The 20,859-nt window shown below is 40.7% G+C and overlaps 1 protein-coding gene across 1 annotated transcript; it reads left to right on the plus strand.

Annotated features, from left to right (window-relative positions):
- Window positions 1-8,122: 8,122 nt before the first annotated feature.
- On the plus strand, window positions 8,123-19,571 carry LOC118166836 (alcohol dehydrogenase 1). Its single transcript, XM_035326019.1, has 9 exons — window positions 8,123-8,298; window positions 10,584-10,685; window positions 11,701-11,839; window positions 13,644-13,731; window positions 13,839-14,058; window positions 14,748-15,008; window positions 15,503-15,638; window positions 17,113-17,251; window positions 19,169-19,571. The coding sequence occupies exons 1-9, from the start codon at window positions 8,281-8,283 to the stop codon at window positions 19,191-19,193; spliced, it is 1,128 nt and encodes a 375-aa protein (XP_035181910.1). The 5' UTR covers window positions 8,123-8,280; the 3' UTR covers window positions 19,194-19,571.
- The last annotated feature ends 1,288 nt before the right edge of the window (window positions 19,572-20,859 follow it).

A 20,859-nucleotide genomic window follows, 5' to 3' on the forward strand; every position in this document is an offset into this window, starting at 1 on the left:
CAAAGGACAAAGAATTAGTTTTAGAGGACAGTAATAAATATTTATGCTCCTATTTACATTTACATATACACTTACATTTATACCTACTCAGGCATTTATTAAAGAAAAATCTTTCTATGAATCCAGCTTCAGCTGTACGAAGTTAACAAAGCTGTAGAAAAATAAGCTGAGAAGTCATGTGCTTCATCCTGCTGTCCCTAGGGCAGATCATCTCTGGCATGCTTGTCTAATCCTGTCTTACAGATCTCCAAGATAATAGCTCCACACCATCCACTATCTCTAATGTAATCCTTGTTGGTTTTGTTTTGTTTTTTCCTCACTCATACCAAGATTATTTTTTTTTTTTCTGAAGTGCAATTTGAATTGTCCTTGATTCAGTTTAAATCAATTCTTCACCTGTCTGCCATGGTGATGGAGAAGAGAACATTAAGAAGAAAAGCTGCACAACAGTGCCACAAGGCTATGATAAATATATGATATAAGTGTATAAGTATATTATAATGATGCCATCAGGCATCATTGCTCTGCTTAGGAAAGCCGTGATTTTCATCACAAGGTTTGTAAAATTTCAGGTGCTGCCAGAACTATTACTTAGCAACCCTAAGCAGCTGCTGAACAGCAGAAAACATCCAGAGATCTTTACACCTAATAATCCCTTCCCTTCCCTTCCCTTCCCTTCCCTTCCCTTCCCTTCCCTTTCCCTCCCTTCCCTTCCCTGTAGGACATGACAGATATACCAGATTTCTGAAGCCTGGAACCCCAGTAGTGCTCATCTGTGCTGTGACCATTTCCCAAACACTAGTACACTACGGCAGGTTGGAGTACTATCCCCCTGTTTGTTCTTTTCTTGGATTCAGGTCAAATTATCTTTGATTTGGTTTCCAGGTAGACTCCTGTCCCATGTCATACAAGCTCGTAGTGACCCTCTCTTTGCTTATGGAGCAATTCTATTCAATTCTTAACTTGACTCTGCAGGAGGACGTCTGAATTATTTGACTGGGAAAGTGCACAGTGTAAACTGACAAGTAGGTTCAGCCTAAGGGAAAGTTTTAGCTTTTGGGGAAACTAGAACAACCTAAAGTGAAGATGCTGTGGCATGTCACAATTCAATTATGTAGGTTCTGTGTCAGACACAGAAACTGACATTCAGCATTTAAAACTGTTGCTGCATATCACACACCCTCCAAAAAGAAAGAAAACAGTGAGAATGTTTCGGTTTTGACTACTAAACCCAGGCCCTCTCTGCATACCCCATCTGAGGGGGTTTCAGTCAGGATGGCCATGGGTGGTATTTTTTGCTGTGCAAACCAGCCTGCAGCACAGGGATGCAGCCAACTGAGAAGGTCCATGCTGACCAGTTATTCTAAACACCTGTGTCAGCACCTTGGCTTGGGGCAGCTCGGCTGCCAGCTGCAGCCAGGAGACTGCCTGTGCCTGCCCTTTGCACCCCAGAGCCCAGAAACCAAAACAGAAAAAAAATACCCAGAGTGCAGTCGAGGACTGCTGGGCTTCCCTTTGAAATATGGTTACCTGTTGCCATCAGTCACTTTGTTGAACTGACTCAATAACTTGATCTTCCTTTGTTGGAAACTTGAAGATCAGTTATCTGCTATTTAAATGCACAGGTAGCTGGAAATCTACAAAAAGATGATGAAGTAAGCACACATTTTTTCATGGGTACACCCACAGTGTTGATGCACGATTTACAAAGATGTAGGCTGCTGTAATGGCTCATTTGGAGATTAATCTGTTTTGATACGGCAAGATGGCACAAGGGCTGTCTCAGGATTTCTAGGGAGAGATTCTACTGTGCATTGGGCACGTTTAGGTGGTTTGCATGTATTAACAATGCAATTACTTATTGATATATTTGTAAAACAGACCTTGAAGATGGCATTTCTAAAATCCTCAGTGCTTGGAGATACGGTGGGAGATGACTGAAGATTGCCAGTGTTTCTTTGACTTAAACAGAACTTTTTATTGCTAGGGGTATGTTGTAGATCCAGCACACAACTAATTAGCCAAGCATGCTGAAGTTGATACTTTTACTGCACTGTTACTTGTATTGGTTCATATTGTTGGAAAGTATCGCTTTACTGCACCAGATTTTAAAATAAGCTTTAGGTAAGCACACATTCTTCTTGTGATAATTTATTTGGAATGGTAGAGGTGAACTTCAGTATGATGTCAAAATCTGAGGCTGACTAAACTTTAGCTCATCTTTGAAATGTATGGCTTAATTGTCTCTCTTCCAAGAAGGTGGCTCTATCAGCTGAAAGATCAGCATCTAATGTCTTGTGAGCACTCAAAAAGGCAGCAGTTAATAAAACTGTTGATTCATACTTATTCCCTTTTGCTCCATTTTTACTTTTAAAGTAGTGTCAGATATCCTTTATTCCTCTCATCTGTTTTGTAACTAGGTTATGATTTTTATTTTTTTTTGAGTTATAAAGGATAGAAGATATTTAAAAAACAAATGTATTTGAATCAGGGCTCTCCTTAGATAATACTTTTTATCTTCAAATTACTTTAATACTTGCTCTAAATCCGCAAACTTTCATAACTGGTGTTTAGCTAATCTGCAGCTTCCAGCTTTGGCTTTAGTTCTTCATTTTACTAAAAGGAGTAAGGCATTGTCTCATGAACAATTCCCAGTTGATTTATTACATATTATCTTTGTGTTCTTGAAAGGTGCTGCTGTTTATTTCCAGAAGTCTTTGGTTATATTTCTCACAAAACTAGGTGTTGTAATTCTGTGCTTGCTTAATCCAGCTCCATTGCCTTGTAATCCACATTTGTGTAATCATCAGATATTTACTCCAAGCTGTTTGAACAGATCTAATTGGGCTTGACCTGTGTGGTATCTGAATCTTACCTGCTGCTCAATTTTAATTCCATTTTAGTATTATTCTAGTGATCACCTGCAGTGTTTCATGTACCTAATCCTTTGGACATCCTGAAACATGTAGGTGGAAGAAATACAAAGGAGATGAGCATTCACAGCTTCCATGCTATGCAGGATGGGGCTTTGGCAATGCTATTTTTTTTTTCTGTTTACTATTAACCTGTAGAGTCTAGAGCTGAATCTTTTGTGTTTATCACGTTGTGAAGAGTAAGAAGTGGCTTGTAAAAAAGTAACTTGGAAATTGCTGTCAGGGAGAGGAAATACTGAAGTTTCAACTCAAAGAACCTCAGTGAGAACAAAACTATTTATTTACTTATTTAGTTTTGGACAGTTAAATCATGGTTTGAAAAGAAATATAAATGTACTTTAGTAAGCTTAGAAATAATATCAACAGTATAGATCTGGGAAAAAGAAACCTATTTTTAAAAAATGCTTAAGTATTGGCCAAGGCTAATATGCATGTTATTTGTATGACAATGTTTACTTACCACTAGAAACTGTGATGCATAATTTCCCTTAAAAGCATTTCCTATAAAGAGTTAAATTACATTAGCTGTGATTATAATTTCATCCTGTTAAATAGGTCAGGTTCAGTGCAAGAAAAAAATTAATCTTGTTTATGTTAAGTGAAGGTGGTTGCAGAAATTACTGGTGCTTTTTACCTGAAGTCAACTTCATGCACCAGTTCAGGAAAGCAGGTGATGCAAGGCTGCTCAGCCCTGAGGGGAATGAGGAGTGAAAAGCAGGCTGTAATGCCTATGAAGTGGGAGTAAAAAAGAATCATCTCCCATTACAAGCTCCTATAGTTAGAAACTGCAGATATGGGTACCATCTGCTGAGCATGTTCAGAGTTGTGTCCTTTGCACAAGTAACAGTCCCAAAGTGAAGATGTCCTGGAGCCATAGAACCACAAAATGGTTGGGGTTGGAAGGGACCTTAAAGACCACCCATTTCCAACCCCCCTGCCATGAGCAGGGACAGCTCCCACAAGACCAGGTTGCCCAAAGTCCCATCCAGCCTGGCTTTGAGCACCTCCAGGGATGGGGCATCCACAGCTTCTCTGGGCAACCTGTTCTAGTGCCTCACCACCCTCAGAGTGAAGAATTTCTTCCTTATATCTCATCAAAACCTACCCTCTTTTAGTTTAAAACCATTCCCCCTTGTCCTATCCCCCAACTCCCTGACAAAGAGTCCATCCCTAGTTTTCCTGTAGGCCCCCTTTAGGTACTGGAAGGCTGCTATGAGGTCTCCCTGGAGCCTTCTCTTCTCCAGGCTGAACAACCCCAACTCCCTGAGCCTGTCTTCACAGGAGAGGTGCTCCAGCCCTTTGATCTCTTTTGTGGCCCTGCTCTGGACTCTCTCTATTACATCCATGTCCTTCCTGTGCTGGGGGCCCCAGGGCTGAACGCAGCCCTCCAGGAGGCTCTGAGCAGAGAAGGAGAATCACCTCCCTCACCCTGCTGGCCACACTTATTTTGAGGCAGCCCAGGATACAGCTGGCCTTCTGGGCTGCAAGCGCACATTGCTGGCTCATGTTGAGCTTCTCATCAACCTACACCCCCAGGTTCTTCTCCTTAGGTCTGCTCTCAAACAATTCTCTAGCCAGCCTGTATTTGTGTGTGGGATTGCCTCAGCCCAGATGCAGGACTTTGGACTTGGCCTTGTTGAACTTCATGAGATTCTCACAGGCCCACCTCTTCAGGCTGTCCAGGTCTGTCTGGATGGCATCCCTTCCCTCCAGTGTGTTGACTGCACCACTCGGCATGGTGTCATCAGCAAACTTGCTGAGGGTGCACTCGATCCCACTGTCCATGTCACCAAGAAAGATGTTAAACAGCGCTGGTCCCAATACCAACCCCCAAGGACCACCACTCATCACTGGTCTCCAGCTGGGCATCGAGCTGTTGACACAATTTAGGGAATATTATTGCCACGTATTGAGATGGACAAATTAGATAAAAGGCTGTAGCGATTACTTATGTTTTAATTGCATAAAGAGGAATAGATTAAGTAGTTAAGCTTAAAGAAAATATACTTGTGTAGTTAACTGCCCTAGAGGGGAACAGGATGGGGTCTAGGGAGCAGTTATGTATTTTGTGGCAGTGCCAAATCAAAACATTGAGCAAGAGCAAACCAAAAAGGGGTAGCACTGCAGCTTCCCTGCATTCTGGGGCTGCTGCATGCCTTGTCCCCAAGCCACACTCTCAGCATCTTGAGCAATCTGGCAGAGCAATGCAGATAAAGCAGTTTCTGCAACACAGTTATGCAAGTTGGCATAACTGGCTCCATGTTTCACTGGCTCCATGTGCAGTCCTTTATCTTGCCACCTTTCTCCTAAAGACTGTGCCACCTTATGCAAGTCAGCTTGTTTCACTGGTTCAAGGAAAAAAGTCCTTTTTCTTGACACTTTTTTCCTAAAGACTGTGCCACCTATACCTGCAGACAGGGTCCACTGCCCAGTGCTCCCAGCAGGAGGCATCCAGTCTGGCAAAAGGAGATGGTTTCCAGGTGGCTTCCACTCCATTCCCTGGAAAAACATTTCAGGGAATCGGCATGCAAAAAGGTGAGGACAAGAGGGGAGTTTTGAGGGGAAAGGAAGCATAAAGGGAACAAAGAAGAAACTGATAATGAAAAATAGCTGGGGAACTTTGGAAGAAAGGAAAAAGATAGCTGTCAAGGAATAGACTGGATTAGAAATTCTTCATTCTGTTGCAATTCTCTTTATTTATTTATTTATTTTAAAGTCACTAGGTCCTGCCTCCCAAGGCTTTGTGAAAAAGTCAGCATAGTACAGGAAGGTAAGCCATGTTGTTTTGGGTTTGTTTCTGTGCAGAGTACACAGAATGTATCTTCTACCTTGAAGGCCTCGGTGGGAGAACTTGGAGGCTTTTTCAACATTTCATATTTGTACTGACATTTTGTGTTACAATACTAGTCTTCTAATAGCACCACACCTCAGAAATTTTCAACTTGACAGAACAAGGTAAATGCAATATAGTGGTATTTCCTGCACTTTCCTAGAGGTGCCCAGCCTTCTGCTTTGGCCTCTTCAGCCATCACCCCACTCTCAGAGATGTATGGTTATGTGGGGTACGCAGGCAAGCTGGGGAGCAGATTTCCCTTTAGCTGGGTGAGGAATTAGTCTTTTTTGCTTTTTGAGGTTGGCGATCCATGTGCACAGTCTTTCCCAGCTGATGTGTCATGAAGTTGTAGCATGAAGTCTCTGTTGGCTAGCTGGCAGAGCTCAGAGCAAGGTTGTTACACATCCACCTTCAAGTGTCTTCTTGAGGGAGAAGGCAAGCTAACCTGGCCCGTTTTCTATGGCAGCCAAAGAGCTGCAGCCCCTTCTTTCAGACATGGCGATTATCTGCATAATCTTTGTCTTGGCAGTGAGTTGGTGTCAGTGCCTTGCTGTAAGCAGTACACAGCAGAAAGCATTTGTTGCTTCCAGTTCCATGATGGGTCAGTCATAGTGTCCATGTATGAGCTTGGCCAACGCAGGGCTTATCTAAGATTCCTTTGCCTTAGATGTGGAACGAAGATTACACAGCTAACAAAGCGTGTAAGCACATCATGTAGCATCTGCTATAATGCAAGCAGTCATGGCTGATCAGCAGCATTATTGGAAATCAATATATTTATGAAATCAGGTTCCCTATGAACTTTGCTGAAAGCAAATGATATTTCTGTGCCGTCTGTAGCTCTGTATTTTCAAGAAGCATCCATTGAGATGAATGATGGCCACTGCTGTATAAAGCAGAACTGTTATGCTGTAAAGGCACTGGGGAGTGGGGAGGCTGCAACAGCAGAGCAGCCCCTATGGATGAGTACCCTGAGGTCACCACCTACAGACTCTGTGAGCCTTTTTACATAGGAAGCCTCAGGTCACACCCTCCTCTTTTTTTCTCTGTGGGCCTTGGAAACAGTTTAGCAGGGGCTCTGCTTTTCTAGCCTGGGCCAAACATGGTTTGCACCCCTAGCCAGCTGTACCCCTTCAGCCTCTTGCACTCTGTTGTCATCCCCAAAGCATTCACATGACATTACATATATCTGCCACATTTCTCCCAAGCTCCTCTTCTCTACACCTTCTTAAAATAATTAATCATACAGGCAATTCTGAGAGACTACTGTACTTAGTACTTATTACTTAGGTTATATGCAGTATTTTATTTCTTTTTTCTTGTTTCTGAAGGCAAAATCTTGATTTCAAGTGTTGGAAATAATTTGAAAATAGATGAAGCTTGAAATCCACAGCAAAGGCATGTGGTGCTGACCACCACCCAGCCTTTCATTGTGTTGTAAAGGTAGAAATCTTAAATACATAAATAAATAAATAAATAAATAAAATAAAATTTTGTATTAGGAAAAAGTATATATTTATTTTTTTAACAAGCCTTTAACAAGCCTCAAGGAGCTCCCCAGTCTGACCACGGTGAACCCTGCTTTCAGGAGCTGTCCTGCCCTTGCCTATTGGTATGGGAGCCTTAACCTGATTCAAAGGAGCATGGAGCCCTTAAATGCACCTGCACCTGTTTTCCACTCGGGATCCGTGGGCAGCACAGCCCCTAGATGTTGTGTCAGGAGAGGGTAAGTGCGTGGGTGCCTGAGGAGCAGAGGGGCCTGGGCTTGCTGGTGCTGGCGGATCCAACAGGTCAGGCGGTCTCTTGTGAAATCAGCAGTGTTGCACATCGTAAGAAACATGCATCCTCTCAGCTTCTGGCCAGCTTACTGATTTTTGTTTTCCCATCAGCATGATCAACTCGTTGCCCTTGGTCGGTGATCACTGAAAGCCAGTCCAACAGATTAATGAGTAGCCAGACTGTAAAACTAAGGAATCGGAGGAGCAATTAGGGCTGCAGATTGACACTGTATATTTCTTAAGCCTCTTGCACAATAATATGTTCTAATTCATCAGCTGAGCTCTTAAGAGTGTCAACAAAATAATTCAACAAAGTCTTTGTGACCCTGCCTCTGTGAGATCAAGAGCAGCTCTCCCCCTTTCTCCTTGCTCCACACATTTGCACTGAGAGCAGCAGGCTCGGAGGCAGCCTCCCGGCGAGGTGGAAAGAGGGGACAGCTTCCAGCTGAGGCCAGCCACCGATGGGATGTGAAAAGGGTGGGGATGAGCCTGACAAAGGAATTGGGAAAACCAAGATTTCAGCAGACGGGTGGCTTATTTTCTTTGTAGTGCTTTGGATGTTTAAGGGGTGGGACTCTGAGTTGGCAGCTTGGCTAAAAGGTCGGAGCAATGCACTTGCAGAGCACTTTGCTAGACAAGCTTCTAGTGTATTGGACAGGACCTGCGGAATCAGCAACCTGACTGCTTCGCAGCTGACCCAGTGGTAGCAAGATCTGAAACAGGCACGCCAGTCAACATGAGCACAGCAGGCAAAGTAAGTGGAAATGTTTTTAGAAAAGTTTTGTTTTGTTTTGTTTTGTTTTGTTTTGTTTTGTTTCTGCAGCTGAGCAATGTATTTTAAATGCAGTTTCTTTGCAGGGACACCACAAATACTGGTAGTATGGTATAAATGACAGTTTCAGAGAAAGCTTGTATGGTAGAGCTGCCTTTCCTTGCAGAACGCTGTACGGTCCTAGGAAATGGTCGTTACACTCTTCAAATCAATAATTATTATGTATTTATTTTAAATATTGAGGCAACATAAGCTAATGGTGCTAAAATGAGAATTAAGTCACCCCAGGGTGAGCAAGCTAATTTTAATCTCTGATTGGATGGGCTAATATAGAATATAGTGTAGTAAGTGTTCAGATAAATAAACGTATTTACCAGCTGTGTTGATTTCCATTCTGAGATCCGAGGCTAGTTCAAACTATTATTAGCTTCTTGACATTTCCTATCAGTTTATTAATGGTTTGTCTTCAGAAAACATTGTGTAATATTTCAGGGTTTGTTTATGTTAAGACTGTCATTAAGTTTGAATATGCATATAATGAGTCTAAGGGTTAAGTTAATGAAGACTGAAGTAAGCATCACATGCAATGCAGTACTGAGCTGGCACTGAAATGAGTATTTACATCTTTGATAGAAAGTGATGAGAGACAGTGAGGTTGTTACCGCTGCTGATGTCAGTGTATCAAGCTTCTCAGGCTACCTGAGAGATGCTAAAATACCCTGAAACGTGGCAGAATCATCAATGGACAGGAAGCCATATACGGAAAATGACTGAAGGAATGCATCTTGCTGGAATGTGCCTTAAGAAAGTACCAGCACTGTGTGCTGCTACTGCCAGCTGTCTTTAGTACTCTGAAACTGAACAAAACAAGAGAGAGAGAAAAAGAAATAAGGCTCTCTTTAACTCGGAGATACAGCAAGTGCAAAATTAGTTTTAATTCATGTGGAGGTAAAATCAGTAAGTTTGGCCCTCCATTCAGCCTTTGACTGAGCATGATAAATAAGGTATTGAGGTGGACCTAAACCACTTTGTTTTCACCATGTTTGTCTTGGAGTTAATACATGAGGTACCATGCAGATTACTTGGTCATGCACCATGATCTTTATCATCTGTAAAAGCATGTGTTTCTGCAACTTACTCTCCCTCTGCTGCACTGACTTGTAAGGCTGGTGGAAAATGTGAATAGAAAAAAAAAATAAAAATGCTGTGACTCCAGACAGTTCTTGCTGTAATAGATCAGTTGGGTGTGAACATGCAACTGTGCTGTTGGTGCATCTGTGGGATCCTGTTACGGCTGACAAAAGTTCAAAGGGAATCAGCCATCAGAACAGAGCACAGTTAACCAAAGTCTAATTGTAAGGAGAGATACGTTTGTTCTCAGCAGTCCATGGTTATTGGTTACTTTTTGTTCTTCAAGCTTTGCGTTTGCAAGTTGTGTAATCATTATCGTGCGGTGTGCAATAAACATAAAGCCCTTTTTTCCAAAGAAATTTCCGTTGCCCTTTAAAATCTGATCTTTGGCTTCACTTGTAAATTTTTTACTGATCACACTTGCACTTGGCACGTGAAGCATTAAATTTAGAGCAGATGTCTCTTGAGTCTCTCTTTCAAAGCACTGTGCTCATTCCCACTTTGCATCTGCCTGCTCAGAGCGTGCTATTTTATTTCATATGTCTATTATTTCCTAGTGCTTATTTTCTTCATTACCAGTTGACAAGTTCTTTCTAATTAGGTGTCTGTTTTTACTTCAAAAGCTTTGATATAAGTTGCTATTGAATTGTTCAGCACAGTGGTGCTACGCTGCACGAGAGCCCCCCCCCCCCCCCCGCCCCGCTCGTGCAGGATGCTTAGGTATGCGCTGACCTTCTTGCATCGTCAAGATGATTCCACCTGAACACTTGCAGCCAGTACAATTTAATGGAGTCACTGTTCCCCATAAGGGAGATGTGGAAAACCTTATTCCATGGCCTGGAGTCCTTTAAAGCTGTGGGATGAGCAGACACCACAAAGAAAGAGCAGGAGTAATGTGGGAACAGAGATATGAACAAAATCAGGTGTGATCTTGGTGGGAAAAAAACATGGGCTTATATATAGTCACTTTGGTATTGGATGTGTTTTTTGTTGTTGTTCACTTGTTTTTTCTCTGTAGTTTTCCCTCTACCCAAGATATGAGCAGGAATTTTGCATGTAGAAATGTAAGAATCTGTCTTGCTGTGACGACCTTCCCCATGCAAGTGCCTTTCCCTTCCCCTTTGCTCTTTTTGCAGGTTATTAAATGCAAGGCAGCAGTACTGTGGGAAGCTAATAAACCATTTTCTATCGAGGAAGTGGAAGTTGCCCCACCAAAAGCACACGAAGTTCGCATTAAGGTATTAAAAAAGATGTGTTATGAATTGCTTTCAATCTTGCTGTTAGTCACAATTATTTCTACAGATTATTAGGATTCAGTCTTGGAAAATATTCAGTAGGTGAGTAGTTACTATTCAGTGAGCTACTGTGGAACATATTTCAAGTCCGAAGTGTGATTACGGGTCAGATTTTTGTTTGTTTGTTTTTTAATAACACACCTGTAAGAAGGCAAAAATCTGAATCCCCAGGAAGCAAAAATTTCTCCTTTACTTTCTTAGAATGTGTGCTAGGAAATTGCTCAGCGTGGCTGGGTGCCTCCTTTTGTATCTGGGTATTGAGCATCTGTTACAGTCAGATGTTTTCATTTTCGTGCAGTATCAAGTGTTATACAAGCGAGGTTTCCTCACATGGGGTCAATGGCTGCACTTGTCAAAATAAAAGCTGTAAAGGCATACTTGAAAGTTTTAAAAGAAATACGTCTGTGCTGAATGCAAGAAAAGGCAAAATGCAATGTAGAATACTATGTAAGGCTGATTTATTTATAGGTAACATATACATGCATAAAACATAATATATAAATAGTAGTCATATACAATGTAATTATAAGTAATTTATCATCACATAATACTTTATATAATATCTACTATATGATATAACAATTTAGATAACCGGAATCAACATTTTAATTTATGGGTGAATATATAAAAATAATAGGAATAATTGATTTTATTCTTTTCTTCATATATTGCTAGAACATTTATTCTGCCAGACAGTCAGCAGTAAAGGTCCCTGTAAAGGTCAGCAGTGCACAGCAGACATTCATAAAGGGACCTTGCTTTGTAGATTAAAGACTAATACAAATGAGGAAAATCATGAGTCTCATAATCAAAGGTGTGACTTTTGATTAGTTTTATTGTGTACATACGTGATTTTGGAGAGAAGCAAGTGACTGCTCCAAATATATGGCATAAGTTGACTTCTGTATGTGACATGACAGTTAAATGCTGAAGTATTCTTGTTGTTCCTCTAAATCAGATCTTGGCCACAGGGATCTGTCGCTCCGATGACCACGTGGTAACTGGAGGACTGGTTATGCCTTTTCCAATAATTCTTGGGCATGAGGCAGCTGGTCTTGTGGAGAGTGTTGGGGAGGGAGTAACTTCGTTAAAGCCAGGTATGAAACAGCATAACACTGAGCACAAACCCTGTGCTGAGTTTTCAGACTCCTTTTTATGTCAAGATTGTTACGTGCATGAATATTTGCAGAGGACTGTGCAGAGGACAGTGTTCCAGCTTTGAGTCTTTTCAAGGCTATCTTAAAGAACAGTATGTGTTATTTGTTCACATCTTTCTATGTTCCCAATCTCATTTTATTTTCAGATTTTTTGCATTCAGCTTAATTTGCTTTTGGCAAAAACAGCTGCACCTTGCTTTCCATCAGTATAGTGCTTTTTCTGTAGGTTCTCTGCTCTTGGTCAGAGGAAACCAGGTATTGGCTGAAGATACAGTAGATACAGAAGATACAGAAGTCAGCAAAAGGTGTTGATTTTCCTCTCACCTGCTGCTAGATGCGACAGGGTTTTGGTACAAATTTCCAGGATTTAACAAATTCTAACAAGGGCTAAGAAGAAATATGCAGTGAGCCAAATCTGTGTAGCAATGCTGAATTTTATCCAGGTGGTTTGTTAAACTTCCTAAGTAGTTCACTTTTAACATCCCTGTACTTCTACTGCCTTTGTTTGTACTGGCTGCAGGTATGAAGTCTGTCCAAAGCAGGTTGGTATGTGTGATGAGAAGAAAGTTTATTCGAGATCTCTGATTTGTTTTAACTCCGAAGAAATATGTATTTTTCAAATTTCAATGATAGCCCTGGCTGCTTTTTCTCTTAAGTTTTGGTTCAAAAACTTGATAAATCGCTCTGTTTTCTAATGTTAGCTGCCATGTGTTTCCAGGTGAGCTGAAACAGCAGGTCTGAACACGCACACAATCACATTTCTCTGATGTTGCTTAACTTACAACTCTGATTTCTTAAAAAGACACGCAAAGCTGTTTTACCAGAATGATTACTAAGCCTACATCAAAAAGTTATAAATAAAGTGGAGGGGGTGTGGTGTGTGTGCATGCATGTGCATACATTTCATGTTCTGTAGGTCATTTTCCACTTTTTAGTGGAAATCAAAGATTTCCTTTAACTTTGAACACATCATATACTAACCACATTTTAAAATTGCCACATCACAAATTGATCTGCATTAGGAATTATCATTCTAGGGATTATTATGGATGTGCCATACTTTATTGTTGTGGAAAATGTACAGCAGTAAAAAATTTCACTGAGGATGTAGCTGCTACTTTGCTATTCACATTGTGCTAGAGAATTACAGATGTCTTACCTTGTGTGTATCAGTGCTTCTCTGAAAAATATTTTACCTGTCTTTACTCCAAAGCAGCAGTAACAGGACAGCAAATAAGAAACACAGAAAGAAACACAAGAGGGCTGGGAAATTAATACTTAATTTCCCATTCTTTCTACTTGCAGTTTACAGCCCTGTTAGCATGCAAACCTCCTGTCCTAATGGATGTCAGTTTTTATCTCCATTTCCTCACCTGTGTAGCATTATTTTTAAGTAGAAGATGCAAAAAACTGCTGAATGTGTACTTGGTGAGTGGCAGCAGCTAGCAAGATTTTATGTCAGAGCTAAGACTCAGTTTTATGAAAGACACCGGGGATATTGCATGTTGAAAGTAGTTGTCATAAGTGCATTAGTGATGTCCTTTACATCAGAGAGATGGTTCATCTTCCAAGAGCATAAGGGCAGATGACAGAAATAAGTTCAGGACTGCACTACTAGTGCACATTTTTCTGTGCATAAAATATGCTTGTTTTATGTTTTTACTTGCATGCTTTCTGCATGCCTTTTTTTTTTTTTTTTTTTTTTTTCCCCTTAACACCCCTTTTATCACTGTTTTCTTTCTAGGAGACAAGGTCATTCCACTCTTCATTCCACAGTGTGGGGAATGCAGCGCTTGCTTAAGCTCCAAGGGTAATATGTGCATTAAAAATGAGTGAGTTTCCTGGGTTAGCTGTGACCCTTATATGATTTTAATTTACACAGAACTGTCCACATCTAACAGATCTCATTTGCCATTATTTCTGGTTATCTTTCAAACAGCATTGGTTCAGCTGCTGGATTAATGGCTGATGGCACCTCTAGGTTTACCTGTAAGGGAAAACCAGTTCACCATTTTATTGGTACCAGCACCTTCACTGAATACACAGTAGTGCATGAAACTGCTGCAGTCAAAATCGATTCTGCTGCTCCTCCAGAAAAAATCTGTCTGATCGGCTGTGGATTCTCAACTGGTTATGGGGCTGCTCTGCAGACTGCAAAGGTAAGTACCATGAACGTTTCTGGGCCATTCAGGATTGTGTGGCCTGAAAACAGGTCTTCAGCATGGCAGCCAGGAAGTATAGGCTGCTTTTGCAGAGTTCAGGCTGGAAAGAAGATACTAGTTCTTTGCCTGCCTACGTTTCTCTAGGGTACTTATGAATCTTCAATTCAAAATCTGATTAAAAAAAAATATATTACTATTTGTTAGGTTTTCTCTCAGAACTCTAACTGTATTACCCCTAGAAAAATGTTACGAGATGACTTATTTTATTGTAATTTACGTCTAGGAATACAGGAAGCCTATACATGGAAAATTCATTATTTGTAGCAGTACATGAATGTGACTTCTTACAGCTGGAATTATCTCCAATGGAGGGACACTACAGATCGTAACACCACTGGAATATAGAGCATCATAAAAAAAATCTGGTTATAAACATGAAGCAGAGTGATCTAATGACGACCTAGTCTCAGAAATGTATTTTAGCAACAAATTACCTTAGTCACAAGTAGGATTATAATAGCACAGTTGGCTACTACACTAGCAGGATATGCATATGCAAATTTCTCTTTAACGGGTGATCTCTAAATTACAAGAATTGGATTAGGTGAAAACATGTTGATAGTAAGAAAATGCATTGCACTTTACCTGGGCTGTAACAGGATACTGTATTTATATGGTCACCGTAGGTGGAAGCAGGCTCTACCTGTGCTGTCTTCGGCCTCGGAGGAGTTGGCCTCTCTGTTATCATGGGCTGCAAGGCAGCTGGAGCTTCTCGCATCATCGCTGTTGATATCAATAGTGACAAGTTCGCCAAGGCCAAGGAGCTGGGAGCCACTGACTGCATCAATCCTAAAGATTGCAAGGAGCCCATTCACAAAGTGCTGATTGGAATGACTGGCTATGGCGTGGACTACTCCTTTGAGGTCATCGGACGTATCGAAACCATGGTATGCAACCAAAAATGTCAAAAGAGGCATTAGCTTGTTAGCTCTCTCTTCTCTAACCAACTAAGCAGAAGGTGAGGGGCTGAGAGCCACTGGCAAAGTGTGAAGCTAACTTTAAACATGTGAAATCTGGCTACCTGCCATTGTAAGGACATGTAACAACAGAAGGACACTCAAAAACTTTGGAAAGGGAGCTTAAATTTAGCCCCTCTATATTCTGATAGAAAGGGAGCCTAAGGAGGGTGGCTAAATTTCACATAACTCTGTATCTTCTTTCCAACAGTGTCTTACCATTAATGAATAAGACAAAGTAAGGAAACAGAACAAGCTAAAATATGACAGCAGACAAAGGACGTGAGCTTGAGAAATTGTTTGATGTGGCTGCAATAACAAAACATGCAGCGCAAGCTGAGTCCTGAGAGAAGGAATCAAATGTTTGTGCTCCAAGTGGCAGGTCTTGCGTGACCCTGGCACGTCCCTCTCTGTTTTAAATGCAGGTTGCAGCCTTGGCCTCATGCCACTACAACTACGGAGTCAGCGTGATTGTGGGAGTGCCCCCTGCAGCACAGAATATCACTTTTGACCCCATGCTCCTCTTCAGTGGTCGCACCTGGAAAGGGTCTGTCTTCGGAGGTGAGAAGTTGGAAAGATGCAATTTAACTGGCTTGGGAACTTGTAAATCATCTTGAATCAAAGCAGATGTATCTAATTTCACCGCTTAGCTTGTCCTATTATATTACTGATAGCTGGACATACTACTGATAACTATTTTGCTGACAAAGTAGTACACAGGGAAATCATTAAGGAGACTCACTGATCAGAAGTGGTTACTGGAGAGAGAAAAACAGAGAGGAAGGGGAAGGGAGGAAGAGAGAGAGAAGGGAAGAGATTAAAAAATACAGAACATGGGAGAAGGAAGGAGAAAAATGAAAAGGAGAAAAAAGGGAGAGAGAAGGAAAGGGGGGCAGGGAGAAGGGGGCAGGAGGACAGAGAAGGGGGACAGAGAAGGAAGGGGGCACAGAAAGAGAGAGAAAGGAGGCAGGGAAAATTGTAAAGAAAAAAGGAGAGAGGAGGAGAAAGATGTGAGAAAAGGACAAAGAGAGAAAAAGTATTTAAAGAGAAAAAAGATAGGAAGGAATGAAGAAAAGATGGGGAAGGGAGAGGAAAACAGAAAGAGGGGAGAGAGAGGAAAGGGGTAAAGGGAGGAAAAAAAAAGGAAAAAGAGGAAAAAGCAAAAGAGTGTGGGAGGGTATTGAGAAAGGAAGAGAAGACCAAGAAAAAGACAAATGGAGAATAAGAGGGATAAAAAGACAGAGGAAGAGAGAAAGAAGAGAGAGCAGGGAAACAAGATGGAGAGTCAAGAATCCCAGAGGACACTGGCAGTCAAACCAACCTGATTGCCATGAAGGTCAGGCCCCAGCAAGCTGCCATCACTCCCAGTTCCTTCTTTTTTCTGAGCTCTTCCAGAGGATTCCTACATTCAGTGAGCCCTAGCTCACTGAACACAAAACTGAAGGCCAGAGGAAGCTTAATTCCAACATGAGATTTTCCCTTTTGCAACCAGTTCCTCTGATAGCTTCAGCAGACACCTGAATAGAATAACAAAAGACAAATTAAGTTTTTCTGGAATGGGATCCTGCTATTAGAGAGAGCTTTATTTAGTACTGCTTCTAAGAAAAATAAATACCTTGCTGCCCTGTTTCGTCTAGGCAATCAAGTTTCTAGCTACCAACATAAATGTCATCACTGTGGCTTTTTTCTTATGTGTTAATGAGGGCATGAAGTATCAATAGACAGCCTAAATCAGTACTTCATGTGGGAAAAAGTTTGTATTCTTTCAAGATTCAAACTTCAGAAACTTAGTTTTGTATCAGGAAAGCACTTGCTGGGTTTGCCATGTGCATTCCACTCCACTGTAGATTAGCTGCACTTATATACAGCATCATGTTTCCTCCTGGCACTCTGTATTACAAAGGCAAAGATATACTGCAACATTTCATCATGCTATTCTGCTGTAGAAAGTTTATCTAAGAATTTAAGTCCCTGTTTTGCCCATTTTCACAAGCATTTAATGGTTTATTATACATTGCCTGTGGATTTCTTTCAGGCTGGAAGAGTAAAGATTCAGTCCCCAAGCTGGTTGCTGACTACATGAAGAAAAAATTTGTTCTGGAGCCATTAATAACCCACACCCTTCCTTTCAGTAAAATCAACGAAGGATTTGATCTGCTAAGGGCAGGGAAGAGGTAAACATTGCTTAATTATAAAAGTTCTGTATAAATAATGTAAATAACTTATAAAGATCTGTACAGTAACAGAATATGACTAACTTCATGACAGAGAATGGTGAAAGCTGTGCCCCTTAATCTTGCCCAGCATAGTGTGTGTCCATGAGTTGCAGCTGTAGTAACAAAGGCAGCAACACCTTAGCTTTTGAAATGTAAGGGATGTTTTCTTTCCTTCCAGAGGAACTTTCAGATTCTGTTTCCTGTCTAGTTCGAGCAAAGAGTCTGAGTGGCAGAGGGAGAAAAACCCACACATCAGCAAATCAGTGCCCACTGTGCTTTGGAAAAGAGCAAGCAACCCAAGGAAACTGAAAATGTCAATCTTCAGAGCACCAGAAGTCAGTTACCTCACATTCCAGGAAACATTTTAGGATGAGGAACAGGAACAGAGAAATAATCTACGTTTACTGGAAAAGCAACTTACCATTCTTCTTATGAGTTAGGGAACAGAGTCCCAGTGCAATTAGTCCTAAAGTCACTGGGTAGCTTGCCCTAAACTTTAGAGCTTTTCAAAAGGGAAACTACTTTGTGTATATATACAACTAGTATTTGCAGACTCAGAATTTGGCTCTCATGCATTTTTCAAATATTGTGAATTCAACTCAGACTGTGTTTCACTGGATGTGGAAATCAGAAATATTGTTTGCCAGAGATGTTTGACAAAGATTCACCACAGCAATAATTGAGAATTCTTGTTGGCACAAGTGGGAAATACTTTTGTGTATTTTAATACGTGTGGGGGCTACCTTTTTGAAGGTTCTAGTTCTTTATAACTTACAGTCTGGAGAATGATGTTGTTTTCTTTTCATTGTCAGTTGCTAGCAATTTTTTAGGCATTACTTGCTCTAAACATAAAAAGCATGTAACAAATGAAGAAGAATTTTGCCCCTGGTGCTTTCTTATAGGTTTGTTCCCAGGTTTTAACTATGCAGCACGTACTCTGTCCTTATTTTAGATGTGCTGCAAATGCCAGTTTTGGATTTTAGTGTGGCAAACAGGGGAGGTGGCGAGGACACAGACACCATCAGTTTTGCTAAAATACCAACAGTCAACCTGAAGACAGAAACGTGTTGCCCGGATCATTTACTCAGTCAAACATTTTAGTGTTTACTAAATGAAATAGTGTTCACAGTGTTCTGCATAGAGCATGCAAGAATCACACTGCAGTCTACCGATGATTGCTTAGCCAAGACCATTAGAAAGTTCAAATTGCCCTTTTAAACCCTTGCAAGAAAGGGAATTAATCACCTTTCCTGATTATCTCTGATCTATGCACATTGTCCCCATACCTTAGGCCGGCTGCACTCTAACAGATGAGGGTTTCATTTGAAAAATGAAATTTCTGGCCCCTTTCATCCATCATCCATAACAGAAATCAACATATCCTGCTTGAGAAAGGAGCCACATTAGAGCTCAGTTAATTATTTTATTGCAGGTTGTTCCTGATCAGAAAAAGAAAGGAAAAAAAAAAAAAAAGCCTCAAAAAGTGAATGGGAATGCTCATACCCTGGTGGTATTTTTTTTAGGCTTACTGTAGCAGGTGTATCTCCACTTACAGCCTGTAATTTGAGGGGTTTTTAGATCAAATTAACCCCTTCTAATGGAAAGAATATGCTTGTCTTTCCAATGCTGAAGGTCCCACTACCCTCCTGGCAGCCTTCAGATCTGCTCTCCTACTCCCTTTCTTTCCTCATTTGATACCAAGTATATTCAGCTTGCTGGACCTTGCTCTATCATTTTCCTACAAGTTGAGGCAGGGGAGGTGAGGAGTACCCTGGTTAGCAGTAATAACCTAGATTTTCAGAAGAAACAGCAGTATTGTGCTGATGTTGTCACAGGGGTTTTCTACAGTCACTAACTTGTCATTTCATATTGCAGTATTCGCAGTGTCCTGACATTTTAGGATTCCTAAATGATAAACAGCAGATGGCTTAGCAGCAGCACAAACTTCATTATCCTCCAAGACAACGGATACAAATTGTGAAATAAGACATTTCTGAAAGATCTGCCACCACCACCCTTGAATAAAAGGATGAAGCTCAACATCCAGACTACCATACTTGCTTCTGTCACAGGTGTTATGAAAGGTTTGGCTTTATTCAAACAGGTTTTAACAGGCAATCTTTTAATTAAAAAAAAAAAAAAAAAAAAAAGGGGGGGGGGCAAGCAAACTGTCTATTTGGATCTTAATAAAGCTGCAAGTTTAACAGTTCACACACCAGGAAATTAAAGTACTGCTCAATAAAACTCTAGGTTGGAACTAAGTATTCATCCTGAATGATTTTAGCATCCTCTTATTCCATTACCTGATAGGCAAGGAAAATATGGCAGAGATTAGGATTTCTGGGTGATGTGGGACCATGTGTTTGAACTAACGATTTCAGTAATAGTTAAGTAAATCATAAACTGATGTACTGGAGAATGGCTCATCGCTGGATATTTTACCACATTAGTACTTCCAAGCATTTTATGAAGAATGGTTGTGTTATGTTTTGTTTTTTAAATTGTGTACCTTTTCAGTTGTTTTAGATCTGTTACCAATCTACACAGGGGTGTCTGATGATTGGAAAACTGAGAATAAATATATGAATGTGCATCAATTATTATTTGTTTCCATTAAACAGAGGGAAGGGTGCCAGACCTTTAAGTGTGAATACAGAAGAAGAAACAGGAGATAGGTAGCAGTGTGCTAGAGATCAAAGAAAGAATCATAATGCTTTCTGCATCTGTAATATGGAAACATGAACAGAAGCTATTTCTATCTTGGAAAACATGGTCAATATTGACTTATCTTTTAAACGAGATGATAGCCACTTACAACACTAATCAGAGCTTGCATGGTAGCTGAGTAAAAGAGCCTGTGATATAAGAAGACAGTGTGCTAACGATGACATAGCTGTTTGTGGCCGCAAAAAGGGGCCTCAAGCAGCCCAGCACGGTTAATGATTTCAAAACAGGTTTGCTAAGAGATTAGACCTTAACAGAAAGAGCTGCTTAAATATGTGTGTGTATCATAAACTCAGTTTACATTGCAATTAAGACCCAAATTCCAAACATTTGTTTCTGTGTGCTTACCTGTGCAGTCAGGTCTGAAGGTTTCTTTATGGACCATAAAATAATTCTTTTTAGGTGCAGTTCAGCTAAAGAATTATCTCTTCCTGGGCAGGCTGCGTGTGAGACTGCAGCATGAACTGGATCACTGAAACATTTTAAACAGAGGGAGAGGGGTTTTAATTCTACTTTAACTGATCTCCTCTGGAGTAACATGGATTCAGTAGAAACAAGAGTGTCTCTGTTCACAGGGTAACACAGAAAATATTTTCTGTGGGGCCAAAACTAATTTACCATATCAGCTAAGAAACATCTAACTCATTATCTAAACAGAAAACAAAGAAGGTTTGTTTGTACTTAGCTTGTGGGGATAGAAGGAAGTACAGAGAGGTAAATTATCCTCCCTGTGCAAGATAAATGGTGTTTCTGTGGCATTCCCTGTTTCTTGATGTTTAGAAAATATAATAATAGGATCCAGAGTGGAAAATGAAAAAAAAAGCAAAACAAAAACTGAGCTA

Source organism: Oxyura jamaicensis, chromosome 4 (genome assembly GCF_011077185.1).
Source record: "Oxyura jamaicensis isolate SHBP4307 breed ruddy duck chromosome 4, BPBGC_Ojam_1.0, whole genome shotgun sequence".
Taxonomy (NCBI): domain Eukaryota; kingdom Metazoa; phylum Chordata; class Aves; order Anseriformes; family Anatidae; genus Oxyura; species Oxyura jamaicensis.